At 39.8% G+C, this 12,710-nt stretch overlaps 2 protein-coding genes across 2 annotated transcripts; both read right to left on the reverse strand.

Moving 5' to 3' along the window:
* Positions 1 to 113: 113 nt before the first annotated feature.
* Positions 114 to 5,753, reverse strand: LOC127373170 (7-methylguanosine phosphate-specific 5'-nucleotidase-like). Its single transcript, XM_051417360.1, has 10 exons — positions 5,552 to 5,753; positions 4,892 to 4,966; positions 4,589 to 4,687; positions 4,066 to 4,135; positions 3,904 to 3,950; positions 3,633 to 3,718; positions 3,331 to 3,420; positions 2,823 to 2,985; positions 1,910 to 2,110; positions 114 to 1,819 (listed from the first exon to the last, which is right to left on the reverse strand). The coding sequence occupies exons 1-10, from the start codon at positions 5,552 to 5,554 to the stop codon at positions 1,700 to 1,702; spliced, it is 954 nt and encodes a 317-aa protein (XP_051273320.1). The 5' UTR covers positions 5,555 to 5,753; the 3' UTR covers positions 114 to 1,699.
* Positions 5,754 to 6,155: 402 nt separating this feature from the next.
* On the reverse strand, positions 6,156 to 11,821 carry klhl11 (kelch-like family member 11). Its single transcript, XM_051417312.1, has 2 exons — positions 11,245 to 11,821; positions 6,156 to 9,744 (listed from the first exon to the last, which is right to left on the reverse strand). The coding sequence occupies exons 1-2, from the start codon at positions 11,796 to 11,798 to the stop codon at positions 8,160 to 8,162; spliced, it is 2,139 nt and encodes a 712-aa protein (XP_051273272.1). The 5' UTR covers positions 11,799 to 11,821; the 3' UTR covers positions 6,156 to 8,159.
* Between the last annotated feature and the right edge of the window lie 889 nt (positions 11,822 to 12,710).

Consider the following 12,710-nt stretch of genomic DNA (forward strand, 5'->3'; position numbering starts at 1 on the left):
CACCTGTCTGATAAAAACACAATATAAGTTTGGGTTTAATCACAGATATTTGCCATATTAGTGGGTTTTTTTTATGAAGGTGATCACACAAAAGTGACTTTGTAAAGTAGAAATGTTGCTGCACCAGATGTTCTTTAATAAAATAACTTTTAAAAAGCTTTAAAAAAACACAAAGCTTAGTGGCGATTGCATCATTGGAAATAAATGGTTTTTCAGCAGCAGCATTTTAAATGATGCATGATGTGTCATTTAGGGTCAAATTAGTAACAGAGTAAAAGTATTAGTCATTTTAAAAAACAGTTACTTAAAATCAACATATTGTACACTTGCATGTCTAATAACTAAAAATATGCATTGGTTTCAGCTGATATTGTGGGAAAACTATTGCATACTGGTATCAACTTATAAAAAATGAGAATATAGGTATTATTAATATTGATGCATCTCTAATAGAATTTAAAAGCTATAACATGATTGGTGGCCATCTGTCAATCTAGTGACCACTTACTGTTATTGATTAAAGGGATACTTCACATTTTTTAAAATCCCATTTAACTTAACAAGACTTAAAAGGTATTAACATTAGTAAAGGAATTCGTCATTATTTTCCTGAAACTTCTTGCATTTTACTGGGAAAAAATCCCAACGTATGATAAATAAAATACCATTTTAACAAATGTGGACTACACATTACAAGTTAGTTAGTAAAATCTAAATTAGGCCACTTCTTTTCTTCTAACACACCTATATATAAGTGTAACTAGCTTATTGTTAAATCCTAATTTATAGCAGCCACAGTGTTTCATTTGAAAGACAAAATACTCATTCCAGATTGTATATTCCCTTCTTGGGAATACTGCCATAACATGTTTGTCTTCACTGTTACAGGTTAAAAAAAAAAAAAAGGTTAAAATAACTCAGTTAACAGCAGCTTTAACAGCTTAAAGACCGTAAACTGTACCCTGCAAGTAAACTCAACATGAGCATCAAGTACTGGCAGCGTACACAGAGGTAATATACAGTACACACGAAGCACACCAGTGTCAATACAAAGTAGAAGACCGCAGATAAAGAGACATTTACAAATCTTCGCTCTCATACACAATGTTCATGTTTAAGCAGCCCATCCTCATACTGTAAATAATGTAACATTTTGCAAGTAAAAATACAAAAATGTGAAAAATTTTTGTTCTAAAAAGGTGAAGAGGACAAAATTACAAATACACTTTGTCATAGTTTGTACTGACACTTTCAAGAGGTTGCTGATTTGTTTTCAGAGGGAGTGCTGCTGATGTATACTTTATGCATTTTAAACAAGACAATATAAATTCTCACTTAACTGAGTTCTGTTGAGGTGGAACATTGTTATTCTTGTGCTACGGTTAATTAAACAGCAGGGAGAACAGAGTTTTACTCAAAGCCCAGCCCTTAAATAGTCTGTTAAGTTTCTGGCATAAATCACAAATTCTTCTGAATTGCAAATGCATGACCTAATTTAGATCTTTTAAACCTTTGATATACAGCAAATACAGGTCAGAACACAGAGTGTAAAAATAAAAAGACTTCAGAGTAAAGAGGCCAGTGGATGCGGCTGTGTAGAAGTCCAGTCAAGGTCTGGTCTGAGGTAAGTGGTGAACGGAGTGAACAAGCCCATCTGTGTGTATGTGCTCATAAAGTGTGCGGCTCCTCCTTGTGCATCTTACTTGTTGTCTCTTGATGAGGTAATGTATCTGAGGACGGCGTTCGGAACGTCCATCGTCTCGTCTTTGACCAGTACGATGTCAAAGGAGTTGATGTACAACTCCTTTCTCTCTTCAACCTGAGACAAACAGAACAATTAGGACGCAATTTCTAAAACGTTACGTGCTGATATAATGAATCCCGGGATAACACTGTCCGTTAGTCTGACCTGGTCGTTGAGGAAGCCGATGGTGAGGATGTTCTGGTGCTCGGGCACCCCGTCGGCCATGGTCAGGTCTCCTAAAGAGTCCCCCAGCAGCAGCACGTTGGGTCGACCCTGCAGCTCTCTGAGGCCAGCTGCATGTGTCAGAGCACCTTCCCTCTTGTTGAAGGTGTGGATCAGCTGGCCTTTGAAGGCTCGAAGGACCCCCTAAATAAGAAGACAACGTTCAGTTACAGGTGCATTAAAATAATGTTGATTCTTGTATTAAAATATATGATAGTGTTGCACTAAAGGTACATTAAAAGGTCCAGTGTGTAACATTTAGGAGGATCTATTGGCAGAAATAGATTGTTGAGGTTTGTTTTATTGTTATTTATTAGTATATAACCACCTAAATATAGAAATCGTTATGTTTTTGTTATCTTAGACTGAACTGTTTTTATCTAAGGTGGGTTGCCTTCCCTGTAGCCCGCCATGTTGAACCACTGTTTCTAGAGTAGCCCAGAACGGTAGCTGTAGATGGGGACTTTTAAGCGTCGTTTTTCAGCCACCGTAGTTCCTCCTACACACTTCCCAGCCAGTTCTCATTCCCAGAGACGTGAGCAGTGTTCAGTTAGTTGCAATCTGCAACTTCAGAACTAGATGCCACTAAATCCTACACACTGGTCCTTTTAAATAAAATGTTTACTGATCTATTAGCAACAAATAGACATTATAACATGATACATTAAACAACAGAGATAAATTATGGGAAATGGTGTCGGTATCATTGATTAACAAACCAATGAAGCCTCCACTGATACTGTGTATTGCTGAAGGCCAGCAAAAAAACTAATAGTGGAAGATCTTCTCAACTATTTAAATATAATAAAGCACATGATATAAAATTATTGGAAAGGCCAGGGGTGGGCAAACTCACAGTCTGGTCAAAGTCCATGTAGTTTGAGATTATGTGGACGTTGGGATGGAAGACGTTATTCTGCTGAATCACCTCCTCCAGGACGTCTCCAACACCAGCCGAGAAGATCAACAGAGGCACCTGTTGCTCCTCCAGATGGTCAAAAAACACTTTGTAGCCGTCCCTAAAGAAATCACACACACACACACACACCACCCATTAGACACAAGAACCAACGATTATGCACTCGTTTATGCATGCCAAGAATGTTTAATAATCCTGAGCAAGTGTTGTAGATTCTTCCGTAATCTGTTGTCAAATAGTAAAACAAGAAGTTATAGTGGTGTAATCTATGTTCAATCTGCTGGACAAACATCTAAAGTCAGATATTTGATTTTACTAATCCACTACAATAAAGTTATTGTGATGTTTTCATTGGAGAGCACCTGCATGGCAATGGAATAAACGTTCTTATTTATTCTCTCTAGAACCAGTGTTTGTTATTATGAAATGTGAGCATAGTGTGAACCTGAGCATAGCACTGGACTCCTTGACAGCCTGGGCCAGCCTGTCCTTCCTGATCCTCTGCTGAATCAGCAACTCGTGGACTTTAGTCCACCTGTAGAGAGCAGCACAAGACAAGAGTCATATTTCCATCAGGGTTGGGTTTGAGTCATTTTTCTTTGGTACTTTCAGGAACTGGAACAGTTTAAACACAAGTGTGTGATTTGTCATTGTCAAAATACAATTTCATTTCAGTATGTGCTGAAAGAAAATTAGATTAGATTAATAGACGGGTTTATTATTTAGATCAGTCTGTTTATTTCTTACCATTCCACCATGAGAGGCAGCTTCTCTTCAGCACTCCTGCCAGGGTCAATCTCTATGGGATAGTAGGTGTTCAACAACTCCCTCATCTACAGTGGACCAACAAAACATACCCGTCATATGTTTACAGAACACCTTGCACCATTACTTGCTGCTTACAGACCAGAGAACATAAGTTCATCTTGCAGTTCATGGTCAGCTACAGTTACTGCAGTGGAAACAATTAAATAAAATCAATCCATCAACTTTTATCCTGTGACTGTAGCACATTTACCTTTTTAGTACAGTCTTCATTGATCAACAACCGGGTGTCAAGGATATCTGGAAGAAGAAAACATGTTCAGAAAGGAGCAAGACATTCAGATAGTCAGACTGTTTGTCCAAGATGCATATAATCTTTTAAGAAGAGTCAGACATCTGTGGCCTGTGTGCTTACTGTGCGTGGTGGGCACTCTCTTGCCGTTGTGGGCGAATTTGGTCAGTGTCATATCGAAGTCTGAGATTACCTGAGGAAACAGTACACAGCAAACACAGATACAGTACAATTTTCTCCAATTTAGAAGGGCAAGGTACATTTGCGTTTTTGTATTTATTTGTAAAAAGCTCACAACTCTCAGTTATTACTGGACCGAGGTTTATGAATGAAAATCACATGGACAAACAAGAGGACTGACAGGACAGATAATCAGTAACTGTCTTCCTGTGAGTTCCAAGACGGTGCAAGTTTAATGTCAGTCTTTAATTTTAACCTTCATTTTAAAGGACTCTCCACCATAGACTACCTTCTGTGGTGTTTATATAAGTAGTATGTAATTAGGTGAATATTGGTATGAGTAACTGCTGGCTGTAGTATCACCATCCACCTCCTTATATCCAGAAAAGCCTTGTGTTTTGGTGTCATTCTCTGTATTTCAGAATATATTCCTCACTCCCGGTGAAATGTATCACAGTTCACTCACCTGCAGGTTGCCGGCACCTGCTCGCTGCATGGCGTGGATCGTCTCCTCCACTCGGCTGCGCTCCCTCATCAGCACTGAGCACTTGGCCAACTCCGGGATCTGAGCAAAAGAAGAGTTTAGTCTTATTATATAGTATGTATATCCTGACACAGTCCCACGGAAAAGGAAGAGAGCAGATGTTTTTCTTTAATGTGTGCACATAAATTCACTGAAAACCCAGCACGCATGCACAAACCAGAATTATGTTTACTTGGCTATGTAAAGTTTCTGAAATTAAACTTTTATTCAAGTGGGCTTCCTCACCTCGGTCTTGGTCAGCTGGTGCCAGATTGCAAGGACAGTCCGCACTGGTGTGTAGATCCAGGGAATATAATATACCTGCATGTAAAGCCAAAGGGAAAACACATTTAGGTAATGCTTTCTTTCACAGGTCTCTCTTTTTTTTCCCTCCTGGACAAACACTGATAATCTGACACTAAACTAAAGCAGTGTGCAATTGGTACAGTCCCACTAAATTAATTCCTAGTGTGACCCAGAGGAGTCTTTTAGTCAGGCTAGATGGACATAGAAATGTGACATTTGTTCACAGGCAAGCATATAATTCAATATATATGGAGAATAAGGTTTCCAATGGTGAAAGTAAAAAAAAGAACTAACATATTTTACCTATAATTTATTACAATTTACATATTATACACTTGTTTTCCAACATAAACACCTTTAATGAGGCCTATTTTACTGGCATTAAACCACAGTGCTATTTACAGTTACTATGTTAAGTTAACGTTAATAACAAACTGACACTGCTCCAACTCTCTACTTACATAAAAGTAGTCTATATTTGAATGAAAGCTCATCGTATTTCATTGTTTTTCCATCTAAAAGTCTTAAAATAGTTTAACTTTAACAACCTGTTTGGCTTAATTAACCGTTAACCGTTAACCGTTGGCCGTTACAACTTACCATTTTCAAACGGAGAATCTGACGCGTCAGCGACGTGTCAACGGCTATTCGTTTCAACAACCGTTAAAAGTACATAATGCTAAAAGACAAACTGTGACTTATACATCTAAAAATATAAACAAATTAAACAATAATGTAACTATTTACAGTAGACTAGGGGTTTGAATGATTTGTTTACATTATTTTTGTTTCACTCGCAGCATTCCCCCACTTAAACGTGATAAACATAAAGGTTCCGGCGCACTTTAGTTCCTACTTCACTGAGGACAGTTTCACTGTGGCACCATTGACCACTGACGGCACATACTGCATTAAATTTATACATTTAAATTATTGATTAAATTAAATACAAAAATATTTATTTTGCATCGATTTAAATAAATGTTTAATGAAATAAAACATTTAAAATATTGAATTAAATTATAAATTACACAAACACATTCAAGTAATTTAGCATTTTACACACACAGAGACATATATAACAGTCGCAATCAATACATGTTTAGTGGCTCTTTGTATCTCTAACCCTCTACAGGTGTATTGTGAGACATTTCATATTTGAAAATGAAAGGATAAAAAGATATCTTTAGAGATGACGACAAACTTATGATGGTTTGATTGTTTATTGCACATGTCTGTACACTTGCAGCTCTTGCACATACAAATGAAATGACACAATATGTAACACAGTGCATGTGGTTGCATGAAATCTGTACATATGGTACTGGAAAAATCACCATCTCCAGTGTTCAAAGTGGACAAAAAACCTGAATTTCAAACTCAGCCTCAAATCTGATATTGATATACCACAGCTAATCACTAAAATATGGATATGTCTGCTCTATTGCATTTTGCAGTAATCCTGTGGTTGTGTGTCTTGAAACTAATTCTTGAAAATTCAAAAACTCCACATAAAACGGATCAAATGAATTTGATTAATCAATTAATACTGTCCACAATATGTACAGTGGAAACGTGGCAGGCTCAGAAATCTTAATTCGATCATATTTATAAACAGCTTGGCTGGGGATATCACAGGCATTAAATATTAACAGGGAGCTCAGTAACTGGTCCACACAACACTGTACAATGTTCAAGTTAACATTCAAGGTCCTTTAGTGCAGGAAATACAATTATTTCAACTGTATTAAGGGGCAGTTAGGATTTTTTGGCACAACTGGGGACATTTAGCCTCCTGGTTTAATGTGTTTTCATAGTCTTTCCACAGTGGAGTGTGCACATGTGAACATGAGCTCTAATTCACAGAGATAAAGAAAGAGGCAACACAAATTCTGCCAGAAGCACAAAGGCAGAACAAACCAAACAAGTCCACTAAAACCCAACAAACCAAATCTATAAAAGAAATAGAGCTTTTTTTGTGACCGTCAAAAATGACTCCTGGTATTTGGTCCTTCAAGCTATGCAACAAACTGGGAAATCAAATTAAATAAAAGAAATAGGACATTACTGGAATGGCAAAAAAGGTACTATACAATCTGTAAAAACTGTTTTAGTGCACATATTTTAGTGTATTAAGCAGGCTGAACACCCTGTTCCCCAATATGTGCTTTACTCAATACCTTTCTTGCTCCCAAAATTATGATAAACGATTGTCTACTTCAAGTAGGGCACACACCACACACACACTATATACGATCAACAATCCCTACAGTGCAAAAAAGGCAAAACCAAGATGGAAATAGGAGGTAGAAGAGAAATTATAGTAGAGAGGAGTAAAAAGTTGAAGCTGACTTTTTATCCCCACACCGACAGTTTGTCGTTTTCTTACATCACAATTAATGTAGACATCATTTACTTTGCTAAGTTTACATCTTGACACTTCAACCAACTCAACAATTTCACAGAAAAGTGTCACTGAACTGTCATTGTTTTATTTATCATCATTTACAGTAGTTGCTAAACGGTCCAGTGAGTAATAGGTAGGAGCATATATTAGCAGAAATGGAATGTAAGACCCATAACTATATTTTTATTAGTGTATAATCACCTGAAAACGAAAATTGTGATTTGGTTACCTTAGAATAAGCCGCTTCTATCTACAGAGGGAGCGCGTCTTCTCCATGGAGGAAGCCATGTTGAACCAACATGTTTCTACAGTAACCCCGAACGGACAAACCAATCACTGTCTCTAAATAGGACTTTTTGCAAGTTTTGCAGTCATCATACTTACTCCGACACGCTTAAAAGCCTGAGTTGTATTCAAATGGGTGCAATCTGCAACTTCACCACTAGATGCCACTGAATCCTAACACTAGTCTCTTAACCCGGACCACATAAAAGCTGAGCTTTTTTTCTGCTAAGCAATGAAATCATCAATCTTTTCTGAAAATGCCACAGCAATCACAGTATCATTTACTAGCAGAATAAAAGTAAGGCATAAGATAAGGCCAAAATGAAGACTGATAAAAAGTAGCCTGTCTAAATCTTAGTTTTTTCAACAACATTGTAATCTTTAATCTTTTTTGAAGCAGCCCCATGCAGACATTTCCCCTCAATAAAAGCAAAACACAAGATAAAATTGTGGTTGAAAACAAGGCAATTATCAGCAGATTAAGTGCAGGAAGTCACATCCGTGCAGCTTTCCATCTCAACATTCAATCTGAGACTGCAGCTGTCTGCGCAGAGTGAGGGTGCGGCGATGGAGCTGCTGCATCTGTTGCATGCGGTCTCGCTGGCGAGCCAGGTTCTGGGGCATGGGGTAGTGCTGGCAGCCATAAAGATACTGGTACGGGATGCGAACGTGGCAGGCTGCAGCTCGGCAGCGTGGCTGAGGTAACGGCGGCAGCAGCATCCAGCGCTTCCTCTCAGCACAGTAACGGTAGGCTTCCTTGCGATACTGCTTGTCCATGTTGTTGCTGTTCCTCCACCCGCCGATGATGAAGATGTCGTCACCCAGGTAGCAAATTGCAGCACCCTCCATGCCGAGGACCTCCGGAGGAAGGCTGTCGAGGATGTCGTCAGAGATGTTTCTGCTTATTTTCTGCTGAGCGGCTTCAACCGTTACCTTGTAGCTCTTGGAGCAACAGGAAGCAGTGTGGTAGAAGTTGGTGGTTGCAACAGCCATTTGAAAACTACAGTAATTATCGATGAGCGGTAGGGAGTCCACTTCCTGCCACTTGTGACTCTCTGTGTCATAGCAAGTGGTCATAGTGCTCAGTCCATCATCACTGTCCATGTCTACAGGGGTCCTGGCCATCACGTACACGTAGCGGTCGTCCACGCTCAGTGTTTTTACATCTCGTAGTATCTTTGGTGCTGGCTCGAGATTTTGCCACCGGTCCTGCTCAGGCTCGTAGACAGTAACATCCTTAAAGCCTGGACTGAAGTTGCCATGGCCACCAATGCTGTAGAGAATGTCTTTGACGCAAGTGAGGCCGAAGGAGTGCTTGCGGGTGGTCAGGCTGTTGACCTGCTCCCATGTGTTGAGGTTGGGGTTGAAGCGCTCCACCGTCTTGGCGAAGCCCGGCTCCATGGAGCCCGCTACATAAACATGGCTGTCGGTGACTGCGATGGCATGTCCGTCAAGGTGGTTGTGAATGTGTGGCAGGTTGACCCAACGGTCCTCAGCAACAAAGTAGCCCACACACTCACTCAAATAGTCTCCACCTTCTGAAACACCACCCACTACCAAGATTACATCCATGTTCTGGCCAAATCGTGGCTGGAGTGCTGCCATGTAGGAGGCACCAGGCTCTAAATCAGATGACTTGAGGCTCTCGAGACGAACAGCGTGGACCTCAAGAGCGTCAGACACCAGCTGCTGACAAGTTGCATTGTTTGCCACTAAGAGCTCCTTTCTCACCACCCGTGTCAGGTATGTAGGAGCAATCTGAGGCAGCCTTAAAAGCTTGAACAGCTCCTCAAAATGCTTCTCTCGTTCCTCTGTGCTTTGGTGCACCCATTTTACGATGGCCTCGAACAACTCCTGTTCCGAATCCACGGTGATTTCCGAGTCTGACAGCCAGTCCCGCAGCAGGTGAAATGGCAGCGTGTTGAACTCCTCGCTGCGGATAATTTTGTGGAAGTTTCTTCTAATCATCTCAGCGGCTCCCTTGGCCAGCTGGTCCAGGGTGTACATGTGGGCGAGGCTGTGCACTGCTACACAGTTGGACAAGCTCACCTTCTTCATCAGAAACTCTGCACAGAAATTCTTCAGCTGCGTCAACAGGAACCTGTGTGAACATGTCATAATTATGAGATTATCCATGTAGAAAAGTGGAGTTTGGACATGTAGTGATGCCTGTCAGTTAGTGCAGTACTAAGTATAACTTCTCATGTATTATAACTGTATGCAAAGACTCCAGCAGGTGAGTTCAGTGATTAGTAAACCTTCAGACAGGATGAATTGAGCAGATTGGTGGATGGAACAAAAGCAATTTAAAGTAAAATGTTATATAATAAACTGTGTAGAAACAGGCAAACCAAGACACTGTCGGCTAGAAAACCTTTTATTTAGTAATCTTTTTAATTACCACGCTTAACTACCTTGAATACAAGTCTGTAGCTGTTTTTACTTGGATTGCCAAGAATATCTTGTTTCTTCAGTGCTTATTAAACCCTACTTATTAAACAGCACATAGGTTTGGGTCACTATGTGGCAGTTTCTCATAGGAAAGTGCCAATCTGCAGCTCAGTATCGGTATCCATTCAGTGTTGCCTCCAATGTGGGAGAAAAAAAAACTAATAATCCGATACATGATTAGTCTAAACTATTACATAAAAACTCCACTAAAGTTTGGGCTATGAATGTCTTCCTTCATGGGAGTAAAATATTTATTTCACAGTCTGTATCAGACATGAAAGAGTAGCATCGAGCCATCCCTAGATTTTTATAGGTCACCTAAAACTGCTGCTTAAAAATCTCATTAAAAACTATAGTATTATCAAATTGTGTTGATGTTGTAATCCTTGATATATAATAAGGATCTATGAATCATTTATAATAGGCCTTTTCCTATTAGACATTTTAATTTAGCTGACTTCATTTATTACTCTGGCTGATTAGCCTAGGTTGAAGATGAGTATAAATATAATGGGAATCAAATGAGGTTGCAAACAAACAACAAACAAAATGCATAATATCTATTCCCGACAGACTCCCTCTGCCTATGTAATAGTTCATAATTGAGACGATAACTCAATTAATCCATTAGCCAAGACAGAAAATAAATGAATCAATTAATTTGTTAATAAACAATACCACAACATCCCCTAGTCTCTACTGTGAATGTTGAAAACAAGCTATTTAAATTTGGCTTTTTGGGAAATTGTAACAGGCATTTTCTTTTTGCCATTTCTTTTTATGGATTAATGTACAATACACATACTATAGGTAAACACCTGGGCCATCATTTATCCCAAAATATATCGCTTTGGCTAATAATTTGGCTCATCTTCCTGCCTAATGCAGTTTATTGACTGTTCTTATAATAAAAACATGCAGACTTAAAACAACTATAACAACCATGTAGTGCCAAGTTCCACAGGTGTGTGAACTCCAAACAAGTCACACTTTGTGGTATAATGAGGACGCAGACAAGGTGTGGCTAATTCAGTCCCTCGGAAGCCTGTAGGACAACTATCTAACACTTCCGTGTATGAGCAAGTGGGGAGTTATTATTCTGATTAAATGTGAAAAAATAAATAAATAAATTAATAGATAAAATAAATACCTGTCAGCAAGTTCCAACACCTCATGCACACTGGCAGTGGTCACCCTGATCTCCCCTGTGTACATGAACTGAATGACACTCTCCACTGTTTCTGGGTCTGGTCCCGAGCTCCATTCTTTCAGGTCCACTCGCCCGGACACGGACTCTGAAAACTGCCCCCCCAGCAGCAGCGTGAAGTACTGCGACGCCGCGGATAACACGGAGCGGTGGGCGGATAAGGTCTGGACCCTCTCCTCTTCCTCAGACACCCCGCCGGAGCTGAAGACCAGCGTCACGTCGCAGAACAGCCCCGCCTTCCTCTGCTGGTTCTGCCGCCGGGAGAGCTCCGAGCAGTAGGCCGAGCAGGTGAACTCCTCGGCCTCCTCAGGTTCCCCGTCACCTGTTCGAGCCCCCGGTGCGCCGCCGCTCCGGCTCCAGTCCTCCGGCCCTTCTGCTGCCGCCGCTGCCATGTCGCAGCGGGACAGACTCGGAGGCGAATGAAAGCGCTGAACTATCTTGGGCAATAACTCATAGGCATATATAACACACGCAAACAGACATTCAAACACTGACATGCATGCGCAGCGTTCACGGCCGAGCTCTGGAAACAGGAGTGCTCACTTCCGTCTTTATTCCAAACCTACTCATTTTTATTATTTATTTATTTATTTTGCTGGACTGGGAGGCTCTCAGATTCAAGCTCATATCCATGTCCACACAATAAAAACATACACAGAAAAGTCCGAGATGTTAACGGGTTTTTGAGGTCGTTATAACGCATTTACGCGTCCTTATTTTAGTGAAATTTAACTTTGTTTTAAGGGATGCACCGTTGCCGCGCATGCGCGTTGGTGTGCTCTTGGGTTGTTGCGTCCCATGATTAGACCAACATCAGCTGTGATAACTTACAGCATAAATCATACATTCAGCAATGAGTCATATCCAGTGCCTGTTTTTAATTATAGTAGTTTTATATTGAACAGACTAACAACGGGTTAATGTGGAGGAAACACGAGTAAGTTGTTAAGTTAGTCTTTGCCCTTGTGTTGAATTTGGGTGCAACAAAAAAATAAATCTCTGTGGAGGAGAAGCACAGTAGACTGTTTTAATGGATTAAAATGTTTGGGTTTTATTCATTTTCATATTGACTTTAGTCTGAATTCAATGTCCCTTAGAAGTCTGTTCCCACAGTTAGTATTTGTAGTTATTGTAGCATAGTTAGTAATACATGGATAAGATGTAAAACTGTAATATACTAAACCTAATTTGAGTCATACCAGAGTAAGCCATTTACAATACAATATTTACCATTATTCTTTATTTCTTTAAAGCTTTCTAAAGTGCGTATGCATGTCTCCATCTTTGAAATCAGTGTGAACTAACCTCTCATAACATTTTTAATAAAGAATAATTCCTTTAAAACTTTATGTTGATTGAAAGAGAGGTTGCAGATATCTTACATCACAGAATCACTTCTTCAACTACAA

Source organism: Dicentrarchus labrax, unplaced genomic scaffold (genome assembly GCF_905237075.1).
Source record: "Dicentrarchus labrax unplaced genomic scaffold, dlabrax2021, whole genome shotgun sequence".
NCBI classification, from domain to species: Eukaryota; Metazoa; Chordata; class Actinopteri; family Moronidae; genus Dicentrarchus; species Dicentrarchus labrax.

Excerpts from the sequence above, each read along its gene's own strand:
- LOC127373170 (XM_051417360.1), bottom strand. Across the intron at positions 4,136-4,588 it reads CAGGTGCCGGCAACCTGCAG|GTAATCTCAGACTTCGATAT; the intron begins GTGAGTGAACTG and ends CTGTTTCCTCAG. Across the intron at positions 1,820-1,909 it reads TCGGCTTCCTCAACGACCAG|GTTGAAGAGAGAAAGGAGTT; the intron begins GTCAGACTAACG and ends TGTTTGTCTCAG.
- klhl11 (XM_051417312.1), bottom strand. The coding sequence starts at position 11,798 with ATGTCAGTGTTTGAATGTCTGTTTGCGTGTGTTATATATGCCTATGAG. Across the intron at positions 9,745-11,244 it reads GTGTTGGAACTTGCTGACAG|GTTCCTGTTGACGCAGCTGA; the intron begins GTATTTATTTTA and ends ATGTTCACACAG.